General features: G+C 60.9%; 1 protein-coding gene across 4 annotated transcripts; it reads right to left on the reverse strand.

Annotated features, from left to right (window-relative positions):
- Positions 1-1,726: 1,726 nt before the first annotated feature.
- LIG1 (DNA ligase 1) lies at positions 1,727-21,885 on the reverse strand. Of its 4 annotated transcripts, none has more exons than XM_055145948.1 (29): positions 21,745-21,885; positions 21,040-21,103; positions 20,103-20,183; positions 18,915-19,050; positions 17,552-17,735; positions 16,199-16,297; positions 14,736-14,810; positions 14,056-14,184; positions 13,846-13,921; positions 13,463-13,543; positions 13,300-13,356; positions 12,563-12,735; positions 12,115-12,281; positions 11,873-11,949; positions 11,265-11,356; positions 11,010-11,109; positions 9,969-10,054; positions 9,369-9,484; positions 8,901-8,996; positions 7,910-8,020; positions 7,243-7,314; positions 6,951-7,095; positions 6,768-6,850; positions 5,737-5,889; positions 4,730-4,783; positions 4,244-4,387; positions 3,513-3,605; positions 3,299-3,418; positions 1,727-2,289 (listed from the first exon to the last, which is right to left on the reverse strand). In XM_055145948.1, exons 1-28 carry the CDS (start codon positions 21,776-21,778, stop codon positions 3,335-3,337), a joined length of 2,862 nt encoding a protein of 953 aa, XP_055001923.1. In that variant the 5' UTR covers positions 21,779-21,885; the 3' UTR covers positions 1,727-2,289; positions 3,299-3,334. The 4 variants fall into 4 exon arrangements, with proteins under 4 accessions (XP_055001923.1, XP_055001924.1, XP_055001925.1 ...); XM_055145949.1 differs by having other exon boundaries at positions 2,135-2,259; XM_055145950.1 differs by lacking the exon at positions 1,727-2,289 and having other exon boundaries at positions 2,310-3,418; positions 18,915-19,047.
- Positions 21,886-21,986: the final 101 nt, after the last annotated feature.

Below are 21,986 nucleotides of genomic sequence, written 5' to 3' on the forward strand. Positions count from 1 at the left end.
AAGCAATGCGGCTCTATAGGCTGGAGTGATAGTACAGCAGGAGGGTGCATGCTTTGCATAGTCAACCCTGAGTTCAATCCCTGGCACCCCATTTGTTCCTTGAGCCCTGCCAGGGGTGAGCCCTGAACACCTTGGGCATCTCTGGTAGCCTCTGCTGCACCCGGTTGAACAGCATCACGACGCTGGGCAGCACACGGAATTGTCTGGACTTCCTGATCACCACCAGGTGAGGCCGCCTTGGTACTGCTCGAGGCCTCTCCCACACCAAGCAGGAGACAGAGGTTCTTGTGCTTCCTCTGCTCGCCCCTTTCCTTCCTTTTCTTCAGTGAGCCAAGGTGGGGAAATGATATAATCCACATTGGGGGGTGGTGGGAGCCAGAGTGCCCCACCTTGCTACGCCCACAGCTGTGACACCTGTGTAGCTGTAGCAAAATGCTGCTGCGCTGGAGGTCTGCAGATGAGAGGTTGAGGTGGGAGCTCCCCGGAGCGGGGCCTCAGGCAGTTCCCCTACAATCTGTGGTCATCACGTGACCTGATGACACCAGAAACTGCTGGAGCACAAGACAACCTTGGTTTTGCCTTAGCTTAACTATCTGTGCCTTTCTTCTGTGCATTTCTTATCTGTGCATTCGTATTGGAACAGTATGAGCGTTTCCTGATCAGGATGTTGCCAACACCACAGGCCGGCCAGAATTAGATGAATTAATATCTGAAGCCCCCCTTTCCTTTTGTTTAAGCGCCTGTCTCAGAAGCATAGTAGAATGCTGGAGACGCCTCACTGGGTTTTTTCTAAACAAGGTTGAGGATAAAAACAGCTGTTCTTGGAAACCAAAGCAATAGACGAAATGAAAGTAAAAACAAAGGTGTTGCAGAAATCACAGCATAGTGAGACAAAAACATTTCCAGAAAGAAGAGTTGGCTAAGATTCCCTGCAGGGACACAATATTTTGTGGAAGTGCGATGGCAGACTTTGCCGCCACGTTGTTCCCCCTGCAGTAAAAGATTACCTAGATCCACCCCCCTTTTTTACAGGAGCTAACGACAATATTGGGAATAGATGGGTAAACTATGAAGGGAAACAACGGTTGTTTTCAGAGCTCCCATTTATGGCTAGATTAGCTAGATGAAGAAAACCCTGGTGTTTATTATTTAAACCTTTTGCAATATATTATAACAAATTCCTGACGGGAGAAAGGGCCTTAAACACTTAATGCTAAACTAACACGGATGTGATCATTGGCGCGAAACAGACATTTCAAAGAACCTTAGCTTTACCCTAGCCTTACAGGAAAACAAGAGGTCACAGAAGCGATATGCGGAATTAACTCATATTGTATTGTACTTCGTTAATAATTGTTCTGCTGAATTATAATCATCAAAGTTGTGTTCTAATGGTGTAACCTGATGTTGTAATCCCCTGCTTATTGCTATTTCCTTGGAGAAACAATATATAAGCACAGCTTTGCAGAATAAAGTTGCAGCAGTTCACCAGCTTATAGTGTGGCTGTCTGTCATTCCCTCGCCGATTCCTGACTTTTCCTGATTCCTTCGACCCTGGTCCCCAGTGGTCGGTGGTCTCCACTGGGTGGTCTGCGGCACCACCTCAAGGGCAGTTTGGGCTAGTGCTGGGGTCTGGGAAGGTGAGGATAGCCCCCAGCAAGGGCTGCAGGAGGAATGGAAGCACAGGGCAGTCCCATGTCCCATCCCACCTCCCCTGGGGCACTGTGAAGGACTCTAGTTGCAGGAACAGGGAGCGACTGGCGAGGGGAGCACTGTGCTGGGTTCTCCTCAGGATGTGGGTGCATCTGCTTGGGTTTCGAGCACTCCCAAAGATCACCATGTGCTGGGGGCCCTGTGTGCCCCTTCTCTCACGGGGAAACACCCCAATATTGGCAAGCACCCTGAGCAGGCAGTCTTGACTTCCAAACACCAGTCTCCATGGGAAGGAACCAAGATTTGCAGGAGCAGGCAATTCCGTGTCAGGTGTTTAGGGGCAAGTGCTGGAAGGGGTGGGCAGCTGCGTCCAGTGGGGCTTAGGGACTTGCTCCATGGGGCAGGGCAAGGAGAGGGCGGCTGCACTTGCCGGTCCCGCCTTAGGAGAGCCTTGTTTCAAGGGAGTCACCTCAGGAAGTGAGGAGACCTGGTAGCTGGTCCAGGATCAGGTGAAGTTGGCCGCCTGCAGGAACAAGCACTGAAAGAAGTGTCTCTGCTCCCCAGAGACTGCTGTCATAGGCGCTGCCATCTCTGGGTGTCCCCAACCTGGGGAGAAGACACGAATGTTCCCAGGCCCTGCAGGAGTGCAGGGAGGTGCGTGACTCAGGATCCCTTCACACCTCATGAGAACCAACTGTCCCATAAGCATTTATTCTGATTATCCAAACCCATATTAATTTGCCCGTCCTTTAAGGGAAAGATATGTCAGGAATTCTTAGCAAGAAATAAAAAGCCTTCTATGGTGGCATCCACACTAGATACTCATGTGCAGATGAACACACAGATGAACACACATGCACGCACAGACATGGCTGTGTGGGGCTGGGCTGTAGCTCCAACACCTCACACTGTGAGTGTGGGGGCAGGAACCGGCTGAGAGTGAACCGGTTCTGCCTTGCACAAAACCTCCTGCTCTGTGGGGTGTCCACATCCTGCTGGGCAGAGCAGCAGCCACACGGCGCAAGGGAGCACTCGCAACAGGCCTCTGAGGGTGAGAGACTCAAATGGTGCCATATCTGTGAACATGCTGGAACCCACGAGTACCACCAGTGGCTCACGCTTGGCTGTGGCTTCATATAAATTCAGTGCATGCGTCCACTCCTGCCGGGGACCAGAGTCAGAGCTGCATCTGACGGTGACAGCACATCCCGGGAAGGGATGAGGCTTGCCCTGGCGTAGCTGGGTGGACTGGCTCCAGCACACACACCGCAGTGGCCTGTGTGAGTCCTCGCTCTGCTGCCCACCACAGAACTGTGTACACCTGAGTCCGGGAGGGCAGACCAGGGTGTCCTGGCTTCTCACGTCTGACACAGGCCTGGCACGCTGCCAATACTATGCTTTTCTGACCATAAGGGCAGCTGGTGATGACAGCCCTTCTCAGATATGATGGGGGGAGCTGGAGCCACCACCTTGGGACCAGGAGGCATGTGACTGAACACAGCTCTCTGCCCATCAGAGCTGCACCCTGGCCGCAGCAGCCCTGACACGGGGGGAGTCTGCCATCAACATTTATTCAACTAAACAGACCCCAGAGTCCTGCCAAACCCCCACATAGAACCCACGCAGTGGCCCCAGCTGTGCTAACCGCAGCCCTGCAGTTCGGCCCGGCCAGAGGCGGGGCCTAGTAGAAATCTTCCCGGTCTGAGTCGGACTCTGCTCCTTGCTGGTTCTGGATCTGACTCTGCTTCTTGTACAGACAGGCCACCTGCAGGGGTAGGGGGACAACTCAGAAGTTCTGGGGTGGCCCACCGGCAGCGTCTGTGGTCGGAGACGCTGGCCCACCCCGTCCTGGGACTCACCTGGGCACTGGTGGTGGCCTGCTCTGGCTTCTTGTCATCCCGCACACGGATGAACCGAGGGAAGCGAAGGGAGATGCCCTTCTCACTGTCCACCTGGCGGCGGGGGCGGGGTGTTCAGGCCCACCCTGGGAGAGCTCAGGTCCCCAGAGTGAGCCTGTCCCAGACCCAGGCAAAGAATTCAACATGGCACCTATGTTATAATGCCTGGAGCCATGCTGGAACAAGGGGCCCCCCAATGCCTGCCGTGGCCGCTGCCACCGGAGCGGATTCTAGAACCAGACTGGGTGAACCCAAAGTTCCCCGGGGCTCAATGTTCCCCTCTAAGCCAGGGGGTATTCTGCTCCCTGGGGGCTCCACAGGCACCAGCAGCCCCCTCCCGCCTGGGGCCCAGGTGCACAGGCGACTCCACAGCTCTGACACTTGATGGGATGCAGGAACAAGACACTCCAGCCCAGAGAGATGGCTTCCTGCTGCCAGATCGCTCGGGACAGAGCCCCGCTCCCTGTGGAGGAGCTGTGGATCTGAGGCTCAGCACCGACCACCCCAGAGGGGGGCCCCCCAGCTGTTTGAAGCCTGAGCAGTTTTGGCTGTGTCTAAGGAAGGAGCCAGCCCTCCCTGACTCCACAAGGCCTCGGGAGCTGCGACGCTGTGTGGTCTCACGTGTCCCACCTGCCCCCAGAGTATTTCTTTAAGAAACAAGCCTCGGGGCACAAGACGTGTCCCCCACTCACCAGACCACGGGCTGCAGGGTAGATGGGGGACAGGGAGAGGTCTGCGCACTTCACCTCCCACACGGTGCTGGGCTCCAGCCAATGGTCAGGGGCCACGGCGCCCTCCGCCCGCACATAGGAGCGGGGTGCGGGCAGCAACAGCGTCTGCGGCAGGGCCGGGGGACGGAGGGTCAGTCATGGCCAAGACTCGGGGAGGGCAGAGATGACACACACACACCCGGAAGGAGAGAGCAAGGAGAAAGCTGGGGCTGGGCAGGGCATAGCCAGAGGGGGCCCCAGCAGGAGACTGAGAGGATGGGCCAGAGAACTGGGTGGGGGGACAGAGACAGGTCACCAAGATGCCAGCACACGCCACCCTAGGCAAAGGGGCTTCTCTGCTCTGCAATGATCCACTTGGGGTCCACAGTGCCCTTAGCCCCAGGGCAACTGTGGGAGGGGCAGGGACCCGGGGCTCCTGCAGCCCCACCACCCCCCGCGGCCCCTCACCTGCAGGCGCTGGTGATGCTCCTCCAGCTCCTCATCGCTGAAGCCGGTCCCAAGCTGCAGGAAGGCAGGAGTGGATGGCAAGGCCAGGAAAAGGGCCCTAAAGCCCCTTGCAACAGCCCCCGGCCCACCCCTCCACACCATCTCCCCAGCAGGAACTGGCACCTGGAGCCCCCGGTGCCCACTGGCCCCAGTGCTCAGCCCCCACCTGAGCTGCACCGGGTTTTCCTTCATCCCCAGAACAGAGAAGGTGCAAACAGCACCCGAGGCTCTGAATGAGAGGGAGGTGGGGGAGAGCCTGGAGTGCTGGTGGGAGCCTTTGACCCCACGGCTCTTGCAGGCTGTGACTCTCCTGTCATCAACACGCAACGTGGACAGGGGTGAGCCCCCACACAGGGCTGCTCTGGCTGGCACCCCTCTCCCAAAGCCCTCTGGAGCTCTGCCCCCTATCTGAGACCCTGGGGCCCAGGGAGGGCGTGAGAATGCGTACGCACCACCCCCTCACACACATCGTTCCTCAGGGCAGGGGCAAGAAGGAAGTGAGTCGCAGGCATGAGGAACAAAGCGTTGTGCAGCATGCAGGGGCCCAGCAGCCTCTCCCCAGAGCGGAATCCCAGGGCGGCTTCAACCCACAAGGTCCACAGATTTCAACAGAGACAGAGCCTGATACACCTCCCAGACTGCCTCACAGGCCAAGCTGGAGCCAGGGGAGCTCCCTAAGAAGTTTCTCACTGGCTGGGGCTGACCCAGAGGCCCACTGCTGCCTCCCTCCTGCTGCTTGGTGCAGGCCCTGGCCGTGATGGCTAGAGCGCCTGCAGCTATGCTGTAAGGATGAGGCCAGAACATGATGGGTCACCAGTGCCCTCAAACCCCCTCGTTACACAGGAGAAACATTTCCCCTCACTCTGAGTTCTCACATTCCTCCCGTGACAGTCCAGGCGAGCGCAGGTCAGTCTTAGGACAAAAACAGACAGTGCCCCAAAGCAGCCTTGGGGCAGGCCAGAGCGTACCTTGCATATGGCCTGGAACTCCTCGCTCTCCTCATCGTAGGCGGCCAGCAGGAACCCCCCGTAGCGGCCAGCCCTCTTGCCACGGCCCAGGTAGGCACCGATGACCACGAGGTCCAGAGTGTCGCCCACGCCCTCCAGGTAGTCCTTCTTCAGCTGCGAGGGGCGAGGGCGGGAGGTGAGGTCCCCAATACTGAGGTCTCAGGAGGGGGATGGAGGAGAGCCCCGAGAGGGACTGCTCCAGGAGACTTCGGATGGTGGGGAGCATGAAGTGGGGGAGGGGGTCCGGGCTACCCCCATGGACAGTAACAGTCACAGCTTTTTCCAGAAATTTCTAAGTGATGAGTGGAAGGAGCAAGGCCAGAGCTGGGCTCGGGGCAGATGTCGCTTCTCTAGCCTTGCTCAGGGGCCCAGGAGTGGGAAGGACCTGACAGGGGCAGTGTGAGGTTCAGGGGCCTCGGAGGGGCCTGGCTGGCCTCCTGCCAGGCCCTCCTGTACCCAAGCACTCCTGGACAACAGCCCCTGCCCACAGGAACATGGGCAGGGCCGATGTGGGACTTCCAGCCTCTCCCCCACACATCGAGAGCCCAGCGTGACTCTGCCAAGAGCTGGATCACCCGGAACGTATCCCTATAGGCTCACCAGGGTACTGCCAGACCATGTTCCTCCCCTGCTCCAGAGAATGCCCCTTGTGACACACACCCCCAGATGCTCTCACACAGGTCCAACCTCACACACCAGCCCCCACCCATCTCACACCCAACCCAACCCCATACCCAACTCCCCATCACACGCCTGGTCCTCCATCCACCCCCAACCTCACGCTTGTCCGAGGAGGCCTCTATAGCGTGTTCCCCATCACTCCGCTCGGCTCAGCCCTCCCTGCCCAGGCCCATCTGTTCCCATGGGCCTCCGGAGACCCCATGTCTCTGAGTTCACAGCCTGCCATCTGCCTGTCACCCCAAGAGCCAGGGGCACCCAGGCTGGCTGCGGGGGACAGTGGCGGAAGAGCAAAGCCACTGGCTCCAGCTCACCTTGAGCCAGTTGTGCGACCTCTTGGCGATCTCGTAGGTGGCATCGACGTCCAAGGTCTTTACCATCAGCCCCTCGCAGGAGTCTGCAGGGAAACATGGCGTGGCAGCCGAGGTTGCACCCCAAACTGCCCCGGGCGCCTGTCTGCCCACCCGTGCATGTATGCACGCAGCTGCGGCTCTCACCTCTCACCGACTGCTCCAGGAACTCAGCGATCTGCTCCGTGTCCTTGGTGTCCAGGGACGTGGCAAAGACGAACTCGCCCTCCGTCTCCACGAAGTTCTCGCGGAGCAGCTGCCGGCGCCGGGACAGGGGCTCCCGGACCAGGGACTGGGGCAGGGAGGGAGGACGGGTTTGGGGCAGGGCCGAGACAGGCTGCACACAGGGGCCTGAGCCTGGCCACAAATGGCAGGAACGAGGGCAGAAAGGGCAGGAGATGACAAGCCGGGCCCCACCCCTCCCCACCCCCGCACTCACCTCTCCATTGAGGTAGATGAGGTCGAAGGCATACAGGCACACCTGCACCCGGATCTCTGCTGCATCCGTCTCCTGCGATGGACTAGTGTGAGGGCTCCCTTGGCCTGCAATCACAGTGCTCCCCAGCCAACCCCACCTCGGCCCTCTACAGACACTAGTTCCCCCGCACCCCATCCCCATGGTGGTGATATGGCAAGTGTGGTGGGAGACGGGGTGGCTGGGACGCAGGCCAGCTCCTGACAGAATTCTGAAAACAAAGAGAGGGGGGGGGGGGTGTGTGTGTGTGTGTGTGTGTGTGTGTGTGTGTGTGTGTGTGTGTGTGTGTGTGTGTGTGTGTGTGTGTGTGTGTGTGTGTGTGTGTGTGTGTGTGTGTGTGTGTGTGTGTGTGTGTGTGTGTGTGGTGGGGAGCGCTGCAGCCACATCAGGCCAGCTCCTGACAGAATTCTGAAAACAAAGAGGGTGTGTGTGTGTGTCTGTGTGTGTGTGGTGTGTGTGTGTGTGTGTGTGTGGTGTGTCTGTGTGTGTGTGTGTGTGTGTGTGTGTGTGTGTGTGTGTGTGGTGGGGAGCGCTGCAGCCACATCACGAGTCCAGAGTCCTGACCAGAAGGGTCCGATGGTGGGAACAGAGAGGACATGTGGGGGCGGGGAGGGGGGTTCGAAGGTGCTACCTTGCGCTTTCGGGTGGTGAGCACTTGGAATGGCTGGATCTGCTTCTTTTCCCGGTCCCATGCCACAGCTTCAGTATCCAGGATGAAAGATGTGACTGAGGGGAGCTTGATCTGAAAGAAGGGGCAAGCTAGCACCATCAGATAGGGAGGCTGGTCCCATCAGACAGGGAGGCTGCCATCAGACTGAGTGAGACAGCACTAGCCTCAGACATGCTCACATCCCTCTTCTGACCCCATGGCGGGAAGCAGGTCACCCTCTCGGAGCACCTCCTCTTTTGACCCCACTTGGAGCCCCGGTTTCCCCACCCTTCTGTCCCATTCCCGGGAACCTGCCCGGCCCTGCTGCACCCACCTCTCCCCCTCTTCCCAGCTCTGTGCTGGCCCCACTGGTCGCAACCTCGCAGATGCCAGGGTGCTGCTCCTGGGAAACCCCAAATCAGAGCTACAGGACCTTTCTCCAACTGCTCCCAGTTCCCAATGCTGGGGCAGCTGCTCCTCACTTCCCATGGCCCTTCACGCATACCCTGCCCCATGGCACAGGTGCCTGTTTTCCAGGGAAATGTCCCCACGGCCATCTCTGGGCTACCCATACAGGAATCCTGTAGCTGCCCAAGAGTCCATGGGGTGTCCAGTTCCCTCCCTTTCTCAGCTCTGCACAGGGCCAGGACTTGGTGGACTGCAGTGGCCTCGGGACACAGTGCCAGTGATGACCCAGGCTGGAAGGTCAGCCCAGGTTCATTTCCTGAGGGAAGGGGACAGAACTGGTCTCCTCAGCCAGTCTGTCTCAAAGTGTGACAGTTACCTGGGCCTACTGGGGGCCGAGGGCAGTCCTGAGACAGGGAGGAGAGGAACAAGCTGGGCAGGGACGGCAGAGTCACACAGGAAGGGGCGCCCAGCCTCAGGGCTGAGGAAAAGTCACTGGGTCCTGTTCCCTGCAGCCGAGGCTCCCAGCGCCCTGGAACCCCCACCCCAGAGCCCAGCAGGCGCCCACCTTGGGGATGCGGCTGATGATGTCGGGATACTTTCCAGTATTGTCCTCCTGATTCCGGCTGAAGATTTTCACCTCCCCTCCCTCCAGAACATGGATCTGCAGGGGGCCAGGGAGATGAGTCAGCCCGGGAAACCCGCCTGCTCTCCTGACCCCACCGCCACTGGCCAAAGCTTCAGGAAGCTCTGCACAGAGACCAGACCCCTTAGTGGTCAGCTCCTGACGGAAGCAACATCTGCCCCAACAGCCCCGCTGAATCCAGGCGGGAGCTAGGTCGAGATGACCCACGGCCCACCTGGTCCACCTTCTGCCCACATGATTCATCTGTCCATCCATCTCTGCACTCTCTGCCCACCCAGTTCCTCTGCCGTCCGTCTGTCTGTCCCTGCACCCTCTGCCCACTGGCTCATCTGTCCAGCCATCTGTCCCTGCAGCCCCTGCCCACCGGTCCACCTGACTGTCCATCCGCACCTGCGCTCTCTGTCCATCATACTTGTACTCGCAGGTGAAAGCCGCCTCCTCAAAGCGCTTCAGGACCTCACTGACACCCCGAGTGGGGTGAGCCAGCATGGGCTTCAGGGGTGTTCCTGGGGCAGGGTCACGGAAGGAACATACATGAAGGGGCCGGAGACATCTGGACATGGCCGGCTGCACGATCCCACGCTCACTCTCAGAACCACCTCACAGAGCACTTCTTGGGGTCCCCACACAACACCCCCAGCCTCCCCCTCAGCGAGGCCTGGGGTTAGACTGCCACGGCCCCCGGGCAGACCTCCTGGGACTGTCTGCTCCCCTGCAGCTGGGCGAGGGGCTTTCTGGGGCACAGTCCACACCCACGACCCACCTCCCACTGAATTTAGGCACGAGCCAGCAAGTCCACCCGCCCTGAAGTTCCGGCTCTTCCCACACCAGGAGCCCCCCGGGTGCTACACGGGCTGCAGGGAAGGGAAGCGGCTCCACACCCCAGCAGTAGGTCCTGAGGGGTGCCCTCCCCTGTCCCCTCCTCCACCCTGTCCCCACATCTGTCCCCACCTCTGTCCCCGCAGGGGGTGCAGGCAGAGGGGGCCATACCTGGGCTCAGCCTACAGTGCTCCGGGAGCTGCTCCAGGCCATGCTCCAGCAGCACCGGGACGATGCGGTCCAGGTCGGGCACCTCGCTGCAGGGGCAGGCAGGGGCCGTGTCATCCCCAAGGGCCCCCCGCAGAGACAAGGCTCCACCTGCCGCTCCACCTGCTCTGGCTGGGCTCACCTGGCACCTCCTCTCCTTTGGAGACCCTGGGAGACCCCGCAAGGCTAGCCCCGGGCCTCGCTGCCAGTCATCCCCGGCACAGTACAGGGGGCCCAACCCCAATCTGGACAGTTGAGCCCCACCACCTGCTTATGGCTCCTGCTCCCTGCCCTGAACGTCGCTCCAGCATGTGGCTGAGGCCAGCACATTGCCCCGCTGAAGGCTCTGTCGGCAAGTAAGTCCCAGGCTGCGTGGTGAGAGTGGGAACAATCTGGGGGCTGACGCTGGCCCCTGCTCTTTGCCCCGGTTATGAAGTGCCAAGGCCAGGCTGCCCCCTGCTCTCAAGAGGAGCCTTGAAGCTGTCGTCCCACACAGCAGAGACTCCCTGGGCATCTCCAGGCCACCAGCTCCGTGCCACTCCCCATGATGCCCAGAGCCCCCCATCACTCCAGGCTACCCCACACCCCTCCAGGTCTCCTTCCCCAGGAACTCTGGAGGGGAGCCAGGTACTGCCAGTAGCTGGCACGGGCAGAGTCTGGTATCTGCCGCCTTCCCCATGCCCAGCCCTGATCTGCCCCGTTTCCACCCAAGGAGGGCCACTGAATGGTCAGCTTCTGGCCCTGTCCCCCATCACCTGTGGATGCCACACCCTGCCCACTTCTGTAGGTCCCACCCATTGCCCAACACTCCACACACATACAAGTACATACGCACATGCACATACACACATACTCATGCACATTCAAGCATACACACACTCACACTCGTGCACACACATTCACAGATGAATATGTACACACATGCACGCATGCACGCACGCACACACAGGAAGGCTCACACATACATGCACCTGGATGCCCCGCCCCGAGCCCCCTGGAACTCACCAGAAGGTCTGCTTCAGGGTCATGGCCTGCTCCTCCAGCCACATCTTTCTAGCTTCTGTGGTCTTGCCCTTCCCAGCATCCACCACAGCAGGGGGCGTCCCTAAGACAAGACCACCAGAAGCAACCTTGGGGTGGACCCATGACCCCTAGGCCACTGCAGAAGGGCTGCATGTCGATCTAGAGTGGGGGACACCATCCTCGGGAGGGGCCCGGAGGGCAGCAACAGGAAGCAGGTGCGGGGCAGAGGGCACTCACCTTGTCCTGGGGGCGTGAGGCTCACGGCCTGGGCGAGGGCTGCCAGCACCGACTGCTCGGCCAGCCCCAGGCGCAGCCGCCCGCTCAGGGCTCTGGGGAGAGAGGGGGCGGGCATATTCGCACGGTCCACCTCTGCAGCTCGATCCTGCCTCCCGCCACCACTGAGCTTGGGCCCCAATGCGGATAGTTCTGGCACAGAGACGCCAATGGGAATGGGACTCAGTTGGGCAGTGGAGACACAGGCGTCCTTCCAGGACAGCCTGGGGGCCTCCTGCCACCCCGCCTGCATCTCAGCCGCCCCCAAGAGTGGTGTAGAATGGGGAGGTTAAGAGCGGGGCCTACAGCCCCAGTGAGAGGCACCAGGCTTCACCTGCCCGTTCCCCTAAAACCAAGAAGAGCTGGTTTTTTAACTCCCCCAAAACCAGGAGAGCCTTCAAACAGCCCCGGTTCCACGGGTCCACGATGAAACACCCGAGGCACCGCCTGTGGCTCCCACACATCACACCCGCTGCACCCACCCCTTGGCTCCCCCATGGGCCCAGGACCCCTCTCCAAGCACCTTCTCTTGCAGCCCAGGGTGCCCTGATGCCGTCCCTCCCCGAGCCCACCTGGCAATGTAGCGGGCTTCAGAGTGGCGGCAGGCAACGAACAGGCATTTGATGATTTCCATCTTCTTCGTGGTGGACTGCGGAGGGGGTGGGGAGGTGCCGTCACGGCCTGAAGGAGAGGGGGACCCACACGCTGCCCCAGGACAGGAGGGTGCTGCCTGCGCGGTGGACCCAGCAGCCAGCCTATCACCTAGCGGGTCCCAGGTCCCTGGAGAGGGGTGGGAGTGCCAGGCGCCACTCACCGCAGTGCCCGAGAGCCGGGCGATGTCCTGGAACTTGGCGAAGACCCCAGAGGCCGAGAGGGGTGGTGGGGGCAGCACGAGGCGCTGCGTACTACGGCTGCTCTCGGCCACCAGCCCCACGTCCCCCTTCTCGGCGGCCTCAGCCCTCACCGACTCCAGCTGCCGCCCTGGGGAGAGAAGAACGGCTGAGAAAAGCAGCCATGTCTCCCGCCCCGTCCCCCATGGAAGTGAAAGGGCCAGGCATGGCCGCCCCCCACCCCGCCCCAAGGGGCTCTCTGCTCTGCAGAGCCCATCAGAGCCACGGGTCTGGGTCTGGCCAGGGGAGGGGATTGTGTCCGCCTCCCACAGCTGGCCCGCAGACGCAGGGCAGGGGATGGAGGCCGAGAGCCTCAGGCCAGCCCAGAGCACACCTTACTAGGCCCCATGCACGGCCTCCCTGCACCCTCACCTGTGGCCTGGGCAACTGCCTTGAGGAGGACGCCATCCCCCACGCCCAGCTCCAGACCCTGCTGTGGCGGCCCGAGGCGGTTGAGGCTGAGGTAGAGGATGGGCAGGAGATCTGAGGGTGACAGGGCCACCACGGAGCGCAGTAGGTTACTCAGCGTCTCCACCATCCGGAGCCTGGGAGGGGAGCCGCTGAGTCAGGGTCAGGGTGACAAGCCAAGGCCCCGAGGCCTGCCTGACACCTGGACAAAGTGGCTCGGATGAAAAGCAAAGGCTTGTCCCAAGCCCTGTGAGGGCTCCAGGACTCAGGGAGTCCCTGCACTTGCCAGTGGAGTCACCTCGGAGCCAACCAGAGAGCTGCCCCTCCCGCCCGCACCCTGCGGCCCCCCAGGGCTCCCCCATCACGGGAATGTGCAGGATGGAAAGCAGCAGCGCGGAGTTGGCCCGACACAAAGGGAGCGTGCAGCCAGGATGGGGGCAGGGAGCCCCGGCTGCCCCAGGAACACAAGGCCTCTCGGGCAGGTCCGGCCAGGGAAGGAGCTGGGCGCTCTCAGGCGAGAACCACAGCAGACCAGGGAGACCGGGCTCCCACTGGCTCCCCGAAGCCAGGTTCTGGGCCCCAGGACATGACAGAATGCGGGCAGGACCTTCCAGCAGACGCCCTGGGCTTGTCCAGGCCCCAGGGAGCAGGGGGGAAGAGCCCCCAGCTCGACACAGCCCCAGCCCAGACGAGACGGTTACCGAGCAGAAACCTCCTCGATCTTCTCAAAGGTGCGGGCCACCGCCAGGTAAGGAACCCTGTGACCGAGAACCGGGAAGATGAGGCGCCAGTCATGCTGGCCTCCCCGGGCTCACCCAGAGCCGCTGCAGGACCCTCCCCGCTGCAAGCCAGGGCCCAGCTCACTTCTGCCCAGGCCGCCAGCAGGCATCGTCCACGGGGTGGTAGCCGCCCTTGGCCGGGTTGTAGCAGGCTGGCTCCGGAGGTCTGTGGGGCCGAAAGGGCAGTGCTAGTGAGTGGACGCCCCTGGAGGGACACTAGGCCCATTCGGGGCACAGGCGAGCTAGGGACACACTCCAGAGGGAGGGGATGAGCCCCGGAGAGCAACCCCTCAGTCTGGGCTGTCTGGAGATGAAGAGTCAAAACCAAGGGTGCAGCACAGGGGCGGGTGCTGGCAGGAGGCCCCAGGCACAGACCCAGGAGAGATGGCAGTGGGGGAGAGACACTTGGCACCACACCCCACAGGAGGCACGTCCCCACCCTCAGGACCCTCAAGACCCCTAACTCACCCCTTCGCCCCCTCCTTTCCCGGCGTCTCCGCTGCCTCCTCTTTCACTTCCTTTTTGACTGTCGGTTTCCGGGGGGCTGGGGGTGAGAGAGGAGAATGTGCCTCTGAGAGCCCGGCCCCCGAGATCAGTGCCCCAGCAGCCCCCACCCTGGTCCCAGGACTTGAGGTGCAGGCGAAGGTGGCGGCAGGAAGGCCCAGAGGACACACTCACCAAAAAAGCTGCTCAGAGTCTTGGGAGCTCTGGGCAACAGCGGGGTCTGGGTGTCCTCCTGGGGTTCCTGGGGCTCCTGCTTCCCAGCCACCTCAGGCGCTGCGGCTCTGGGGGCCGGGGACTCGGCTTCTAAATGAGAGCAGGGGAGGCACCATTGGAACCTGGACGCGCGCAGCAGGTGGTCGGGACCAACACCCAACCAGAGGCCCCCTGGGACAGGTTAAAAGCATGTCACTGGGCGAGGGAGACACCTCCACTCGCGGGTGGTGGGAGCTCAACTCCGCGTCTAGGCCTGAGTGCAACCCCCGAGGGTTGTGCTCCAACATGGGGACGTGGGCGGACGTGACCCTCCACGGTGCACTGACTGCCACCCAGCTTCCCATGGGAGCTCTGCCCCTTGCTTGCCCGACAAACATGAAATCAAGAGGCCAGAGGCAATGTGGCAGTGAGGGCTCCAGCCTTGCGTGCTCCCCGCACCCCAGGGTCCCCCCAGCCCCGCGGGGCCCATGCAGCACCACACCCTCAATGCAGTGGACAGTCGAGAAATCATCCACGGGCTCCTGCACCTCTTGAGCACTGCTTGGGGTGCTCAAGAAAACAAATCCCAGGACCCCGCCCCTGCCTGTCCCCATACATGGGAGGGAAGCCAGAGACAGGGCAGCAGGCAGGTCAGCACTCACCAGGGCGAGGCGAGGGCTGGCCCCCCTCCTCCTCCGCCTCAGTGTGGGAGTGGCTCCCCCTTGAGGGCTCTGCTTCTGGAGACAGAGAAGTCAGACGATAGTCACTGACCCCAGGTCACTCCACTCCCAACACAGGCCTGTTCGTTCCCTCATCCCCCCGTCCCTCCTCGTGCCAGCTGGGCACTGAACCAGCCCTAAATGAAGCAGGGACCCTCAGGGACCCCCCCCCCCCCCCACCACCACTACGCCGTGGCTGGTCTGGGCACTGGCACTGCACATCCACAAGCTTCAACTACTCTGGGATGATCCTCCACCACCAAATTGAAGTGTCCATGTGCCCGACTTGTTACAGACAAAAGCAGAAACCAGATAAACTGGTGTGGGGGGTGGATGGCGGGTTCAGGAAGAGTCCAAACCCCCAAGATGCTGAAACCAACCTTATAGCAAGAAAGCGCCCCTCCCACCACACACACACACACACACACACACACACACACACACACACACACACACACAGATAAAGGCCAAAGCTACACAACTGCCCGGGAAGCAAGTCAGGGACCGGACATGCTGATGGCCCCCACTCAAACCTGGCCTGAGGAAGCGGGCCTTTCCTGAAGCCACCACCAAGGGTGCCAAGGCCACAGTTACAACCCAGATCATCAAGGACCTCAGTGTTGCTTTGCCCAGGACACCCAAACATTTCCCGGGGAAGTGTGACATCTGCTGGACACTGGAGGAACCGCACACTCAGGGCTCGGGGCAGGGATGAGGTGGGGCCGTGTCTTGACTAGATCTGAGGCCAGGTTTCCACAGTGACATGAGCAAAGACAACACCAGCCTGGAACAGGAAATGGGGGGGCAGCGGGGTGCAGGGGGAAATCTCTCAAATAATTCCAGCTCCTGGGAGACCTGGGATGACTTAAGAATGACGCCAGAACACAATTTTCGTGGGATCCAGTAACATAATGAGCTCACAGGACTGGCTCGAGTTTAATCCCTGCCCGCCCAGTCCACTCAGCACCGCTGGAGGTGGCAGTGACCTCGGAGCACCGCTAAGGACAAGACACAAGACGCCTCTCGGGTCCCGGGTCTGGGTGCATACTGGCTCCTTGGGCACCTGCGCTGCTGTCACACCATGATTAGAGAGCCACGCCAAGCACCAACGGGAATGCCACAGCAAAGTGACACCGACACTCGGGATGCCAAGAAGGTTCCAGAACCCCCGCTATCTGATACAACTGACAAGAGGGAATCACCGGGGAAAATGTTCTCCAGAACATAAAAACGGAAACTGGAAGTAGGACATGGCCGAGGACTTCCCACAGGACAAGAGTCCCAGAATGTCTTCAGCCCAGACGCAGGCGCTGGCATGAAGTGAAGGGCTCTGGTGAAGCAGCTGGCGATCCTGCGCAAGGGCATCCCCATCCTCAGGGAGCACCCCCACCCATCCAGGGCCTTACCTGCTTTCTCGCTCCGCTTCCTCTTGGCCACTCCAGGCCCATCCTCACCCTGTTCTTCCAGGACATCCTGAATTGTGCGTTTTGGAAGCTGCTTCCGAGCTGGAAAAGCAAAGGGTCCAGGGTGACTGTCGGCCTGCCCAGCAAGTGGGTGTGTGGGGGCCTGGGCCTCCACCACACACCGGCCTCGCCTTCCGTGACAGTGTCCCTGAGCTACAAGGCCCGGCTGTCCCACCTCCGCAGATGGACACAAACCTAGGAGTCAGCAGAAGACTCGGCCCAGGCCCAGGTCCCCTCTGCACCCCTAGGCTCTGAATGTCTCTCTAGATCCTCTGAAGTCCCAAAGCAGCAGAGAATCACCAGGCCCCAGGAGCAGCCAATGACTGCAAACCGCTGTCCCCACTCTCCTGTGCACCCCGGCCCCCTTCAGACTGGGGCGATATGGCCTCAGAAGTCTCATCTGGGTTTGGGTGCCACAGTTGACCCACAGGAGCATCGATACCACCCCGTTATCTGTCAAGCTGGGCTAGTCTGCAGTCGGCAAACCCCACAGGCTCCTGAGCTTCTCGGAAGGATGCAAACAATGTGGCGTGCAAGCCCGTGCCCACCCCACTGCCAGGTTTGGCTTCCCCAGACTCACATGGGGGCCGCCCTTCCGTGCCTCCTGGGAAAAAACCTTCCCAGGACACCTTAGGCTGGCCTTCCAAAAGATCTCCCATCTCAAACCCACTGCCCCCCACTCTGCGCTGCAAACACCCACAGGCTGGGTCCTCCACAGCACCCAAGGGCCTTCTTAGCCGCTTTCACCCAGGGTCCAGAACCTCCTCCTTCCCCTTGGCTCCCTCCACTCGTCCTGCAGGACACCATGTGGTCGGAGTCAGACCCGTGCCTGGCTCCTTCCATCACAGCACAGAATCCCAGGGACAGCCAACATGATGGAGAGCAGCTGCCGGGCCAGGGCTGGACGGCACCCACTCCCACCCTGCGTCTGCATGTCTCGCTGTACTGAACCCTGGCGTGTCTGTGTCTTGCTATGCTGAGCCCCATGTGTCTTGTGTCTGAGCGTATGTCTGTGTGTCTATCTGGCCATCCTGAGCCCCATGTGTATCTGTGTGCATGGTGCGTGTGTGTGTGTGTGTGTGTGTCTGAGTATGTCAGTGTGTCTGTACGTCTTGATAGGCTGAGCCCGGTCAGGATGTCACCACAGGAGTAGGATCCTCACTCTTGTCACTGGTGTTGCCGAGAGCCACCAAGTCTCAGGCAGCAACAGTCATCTGCTCTAGGGTGGCGGATGCGGATCTGCCCACTGGCCAAGCGTGAAGAACAGATAGTAGTCAGGGCAGCCCCGGCTCTTGCCTGTGCGACGCTTGGGGATCCCTGATGGGGAGATGTCCACGGGAGATGAGCTGGGCGGAGCAGGGCTGCTGGGCACCGCAGGGTCGGGACTGGGTGGCGAGGCCTGCGGGGAAATGTCCACGGGAGACAGGCTGGGCAGAGCAGGGCTACTGGGTGCCACAGGGTCAGGACTGGGCGGGGAGGCCTGCAAAGAGCCAGGGTCAGGCGTTCTGCTGTTAGGGAAGGTGGGTCGGTCCACCTGCCCACCCAACCCAGTGAGACTCAACCACCCTCAGAGCCCACCCACTTCACCCCTGCTTGGGCCTTAGCCTCTCATTAAGGGACACTCCACCCTTCGGTGAAGTTCTGGGACTCAGACCCTCCCCACTCCAGACACCCAGAGTTTTTCCCTCATGTGACAGAATCCTCTGACGGGCATGAGATGCACAGAGACCATACTTCCTAGCCCTCTGCAGCCAGGTGTGGGCCTGGGCCTCAATTCCGAAGTGACAGGAGGGACACCCCTGGTGATCCACAGGGCCCAATGCCACCACAGGGGCCAGAGAAGCGGCAGAGAGGCTGAGAGAAGCGGCAGCAGAGAGCTGCCAGCTTGGAGAACGTAGAGGGGAGACGCAGGACAGACGCTTCCTCCTGCCCATAAGGATGGACAGACTGGCCTTGCCTTGGTTCTGCCTCCTGAGCACCTAAGCCCAGGGTGAACACCAAGGCAGTGAAGAATAAACTAATACAAGGAGTCAGAGACAATCTTGTGGAGTTGAGCCATGCAGAAAAGGAGGGACAGCAAGTACTCGGGGTAAGAGGCCAGCTGGAAGGCACGGGGACTGGGCAGAGTGAAGCCCAGAGTTCTGCCAGGGAGGTGGTAGACCCCGGCTCAAATCCCTGGCACCGCATACAGGTCCCCAAGCCCCACGAGTGACCTGCGTGCAGAGTCAGAAGCAGACCTGAGCACCAGGCCTGGCTCCCAAACCAAACCAACAAGCAAAAAAGGAGCAGCTGGAGAGAGTCGCGGGTGGGAGGGAGAGCGAGACTCCATCTGTCTGTCCGTCCATCCATCCAGAACAGCTCAGCCTGAGCTGCCACCACTCGGGGAAGCTGGAGCCCTAGCAGTGACATGCACCTGGACTTCCCGAGGTGACCAGACAATGAGGGCATGGCTGGGATGTCAGAGGACGAGACGCCCCAGGGATCACTCACCGGGGGTGCAGAGGGCTCTGGAGCATGGGCAAACATCTCCTACCACACTAACTGGCCACCAGGCCACAAGACCCCTCCCCAGGGCACAGCTCAGGCAGCTCCTGAGGCTATTCCCAGCAGGTGAGGACCACAGTTTCTCATGGGCGAGGACAGGCCACTGGGGACCTACCTGGCCTCTGGGGGGCGTGAGGGCTTCATCCTCCTCCTCCCCTTCGCTGCCAAGCACTCGGGTCACCTTCCTCTTGGGCCTCTTCACTGGCGAGTCACCCTCAGGGAATGCTCCATTGCGTTCCTTCAATGCCCTGCTATGGGAGGGGGAAGCAAACCTTTGTCAGTGGGTGGTACTGCCCACAACCCGCCAGCCCCTTTGCTGCGTTTCACTCCCTTCCTTTCATCTACTCCAGTCACACACCCCCAAACCACCCCACAGCTCTGCAACATGTCTTCCCCGCCTAGACTGGGTGACGCTGGGGGCAGAGGCTGACATCTTTCAAAATCACACAAGTCCCCTTAGCCACCAGGCGGGAACTATACTTCCCAGCTGCCCCACAAGGAAGGCAGGATACTGGATCTCATGGGACAGATTTGCCTACCCTATTAGAGAACAGCACCATTTACTTGAACGGACTCAGAGCAACTTAGGTCAGCAGCAAGGCAGTACACTGCTTTCTCGAGCCCCCGAGCTCTGAGGCACGCCCCACTAGGACTGTGCCCTGAATGCAGAGCCCTGAGGAGGAAGCCCTGCACACTGCCGGGTGTAGTCCAAAAGCCAAAAGAAATCGAGTATGGCACTGAGCAGGGGTTATGTCTGGCACGTTCGCACTGCCTGACACATGAAACTGACCAGAATGACAGTCCCAGAGGCCGGAGCGACGGTGCAGTAACTCGAGCATTTGCATTGCATGTGATCCACCCAGGTTCGATTCCCGGCATCCCCTAAGGTGCCCCCTGAGCCCACCAGGAGTGATCACTAAGCACAGAGTCAGGAGGAAGCCCAGAGTACTGCCCATCATGCACCCCCCACCCAAAAATAAGCAACAACCCCTGCTACCCAACCCTCCATCATTCAACAAACCTCCACTGGGCACCCACTAAGTACTACACCTAGAAAGAAAGGTGCCAGGGATGGGCCTAACCTGGCACTGTGGGACTGTGGGCACACGGCTCCCAGAAGGCCAGGCTGGAGCTGAGCTTCAGTGAGTCCCACCTACCACTCTACAGGCAGGACCAGCCAAGCCTGAGGCTGGGTGACCCGGGGCCTTCTGAGGATATCTCCATCACATTCAGAGCTGGGGTGCTCATCCCTGGAGCCCAGTGTCGCCTCCCCCCCACCCCGCCCCGCCAGCCCATGACCTACTTAGACAGGGACTCTGTCTCTTGGGAGATGTCCTTCTCGGGCTTCTTCACTTTACCCTCTTTCTGGGGCTGGAAAAACGACCTGGAGAACAGGAGTGGGGGGAATGCAGGGAAGAGCGGCACCGTGAACAGCAGCCCGGACCCCACGCCACAGCTCCCAACACCCCTTCCCATCTTAGCCTGTAGTGGGGTCTCAAGAAATGGCTGTCAGTCTACCGAGGAATCTGGGAAGCTGCAGTGAGGCAACCACACTTGGCCTGTCCTTCCAGCTCTGATTTTCGTTCCAGAATGAAATGAGTCCTCACAGCGTGCCAGGGCTAGTAGGCTGTGACCCCGACACACAAAATCCCCAATCCCAGAGCCGACACTAGTCGGAGAGACAAATGGTGTAAGATGCCAGCAGTGATTGCTGCCCGAGAAACCGTGAAGCAAGGAGCCACTGGGGGTCCAGAGTCCAGGGAGACATGCATGGAAGCTGGGCCCGAGCATGTGGGCTGAGAGGGAAGCGGGTGGGGGCACCACTGCGGAGGTCCTAGGGGTGTGGTGCACCCCATCATGCTGCAAGGGAGGAGTGCACCCTGCCTCAGTGTCCATCACCCCAGACTAATCCCGTCCACCGGACCAGATTTGACCATCAGCATCCCGAAAAAGGAAGACTAAAATAAGCCACGGCAGAGGGACACAGCACAGCACAGTGCTCAGAACTGGGTCCCACCCAGCACTCAACAGGATCTGAGAGGGGGAGAGGTGGGGGTGGAGGGGGAGAGAAGCAGGAAAAACACCCCACAGAGGAGGGGTGTCAGCGCTGCTGGGATGCGCTGACATCCTGGTCATGACAAACACCTCACTTGTCCACGCTGTTCAACTCCCTTCCAGAGACAAACTTGAACGCGGAGTCAGGGAGAGATTGGGGGCTTGTGGGGGTCACGGGTCCTTACATGATACTCCGCTGCATGATGGCGGTGGGGTTCTCCTGCTTCTCTCCTTGCCTGCTGCCTGTTCCTGCGACAGAAATCAAACACCTAGTGAGGAGATCCTGGGCTGGGCTGGGGCAGGCACCGCGACATGACCCTCAGGGCCAGAGCAACAGCACTGGCGCGTAGGGCGCTGGCCCTGAATTCGGCTAAACCTGGGTTTGGTCCCCGGGCTGCCCAAAAGGTCCGCTGAGCACCAGCGGGCATGCGTCCAGAGCTGGGAGACCCGAGCACTGCCGGGGGGGCTCAAAAATCCAAAGAAATAAAAAGGAAGAAATCGAGCAGAAACCTCCTGTTGGTAGAGAAATACAGACCCGAAAGCAGGCCGTGGCCAGCGGGGACCTGCGGCAGAGCTCCAACGGGACCCCACCCTCTGGGCCTTCCCCTGGCCCCAGACCCCAGCTCTGCCCACTCCAGCCCACGCCTCCGGGCACTGCCGCCCCGCCCATCATTCAAATTCCCCCGAAGCCCCCCGCCCCGGCCAGCCCGCCAGAATCGCCCCCCGGGCCATCCCCCCATCCCTCTCGGGGGGGGGCTTGTTTTCCTCAGCCTCGGGCGGGCGGACGCTCCCCACCGCGCTCGGGCCGCCTCAGCGGAGCCCCCCCGATCCCCGCGAAGCTCCGAAGGCGCCAGTCACGCGCCGTCCTCCCCGCGTCGGCGCCCGCTCACCCCGTGTCGGCCCCGCGCGCCGCTGTCCAGGCATCGGCCGAGAGCCGCTGGCTGCCGCGGCCGCCGTCGCAGATTCCCGCCACCGACTTCGCGCGCAGACGTCGGCGGGCGGGGGCGGGGCCTCGAGGGGGGCGGGGCGGTAACACCACTGAAGCCGCGGCCGCGCGGGGCACTCTGGGAGTTGGAGTCCGAGCGGGACGCGAGTGCGGCTGGGCAGCGGGCTGCGCCTTCCCGCGGAGCAC

The sequence above is a fragment of the Sorex araneus genome, chromosome 8, assembly GCF_027595985.1.
Source record: "Sorex araneus isolate mSorAra2 chromosome 8, mSorAra2.pri, whole genome shotgun sequence".
NCBI classification, from domain to species: domain Eukaryota; kingdom Metazoa; phylum Chordata; class Mammalia; order Eulipotyphla; family Soricidae; genus Sorex; species Sorex araneus.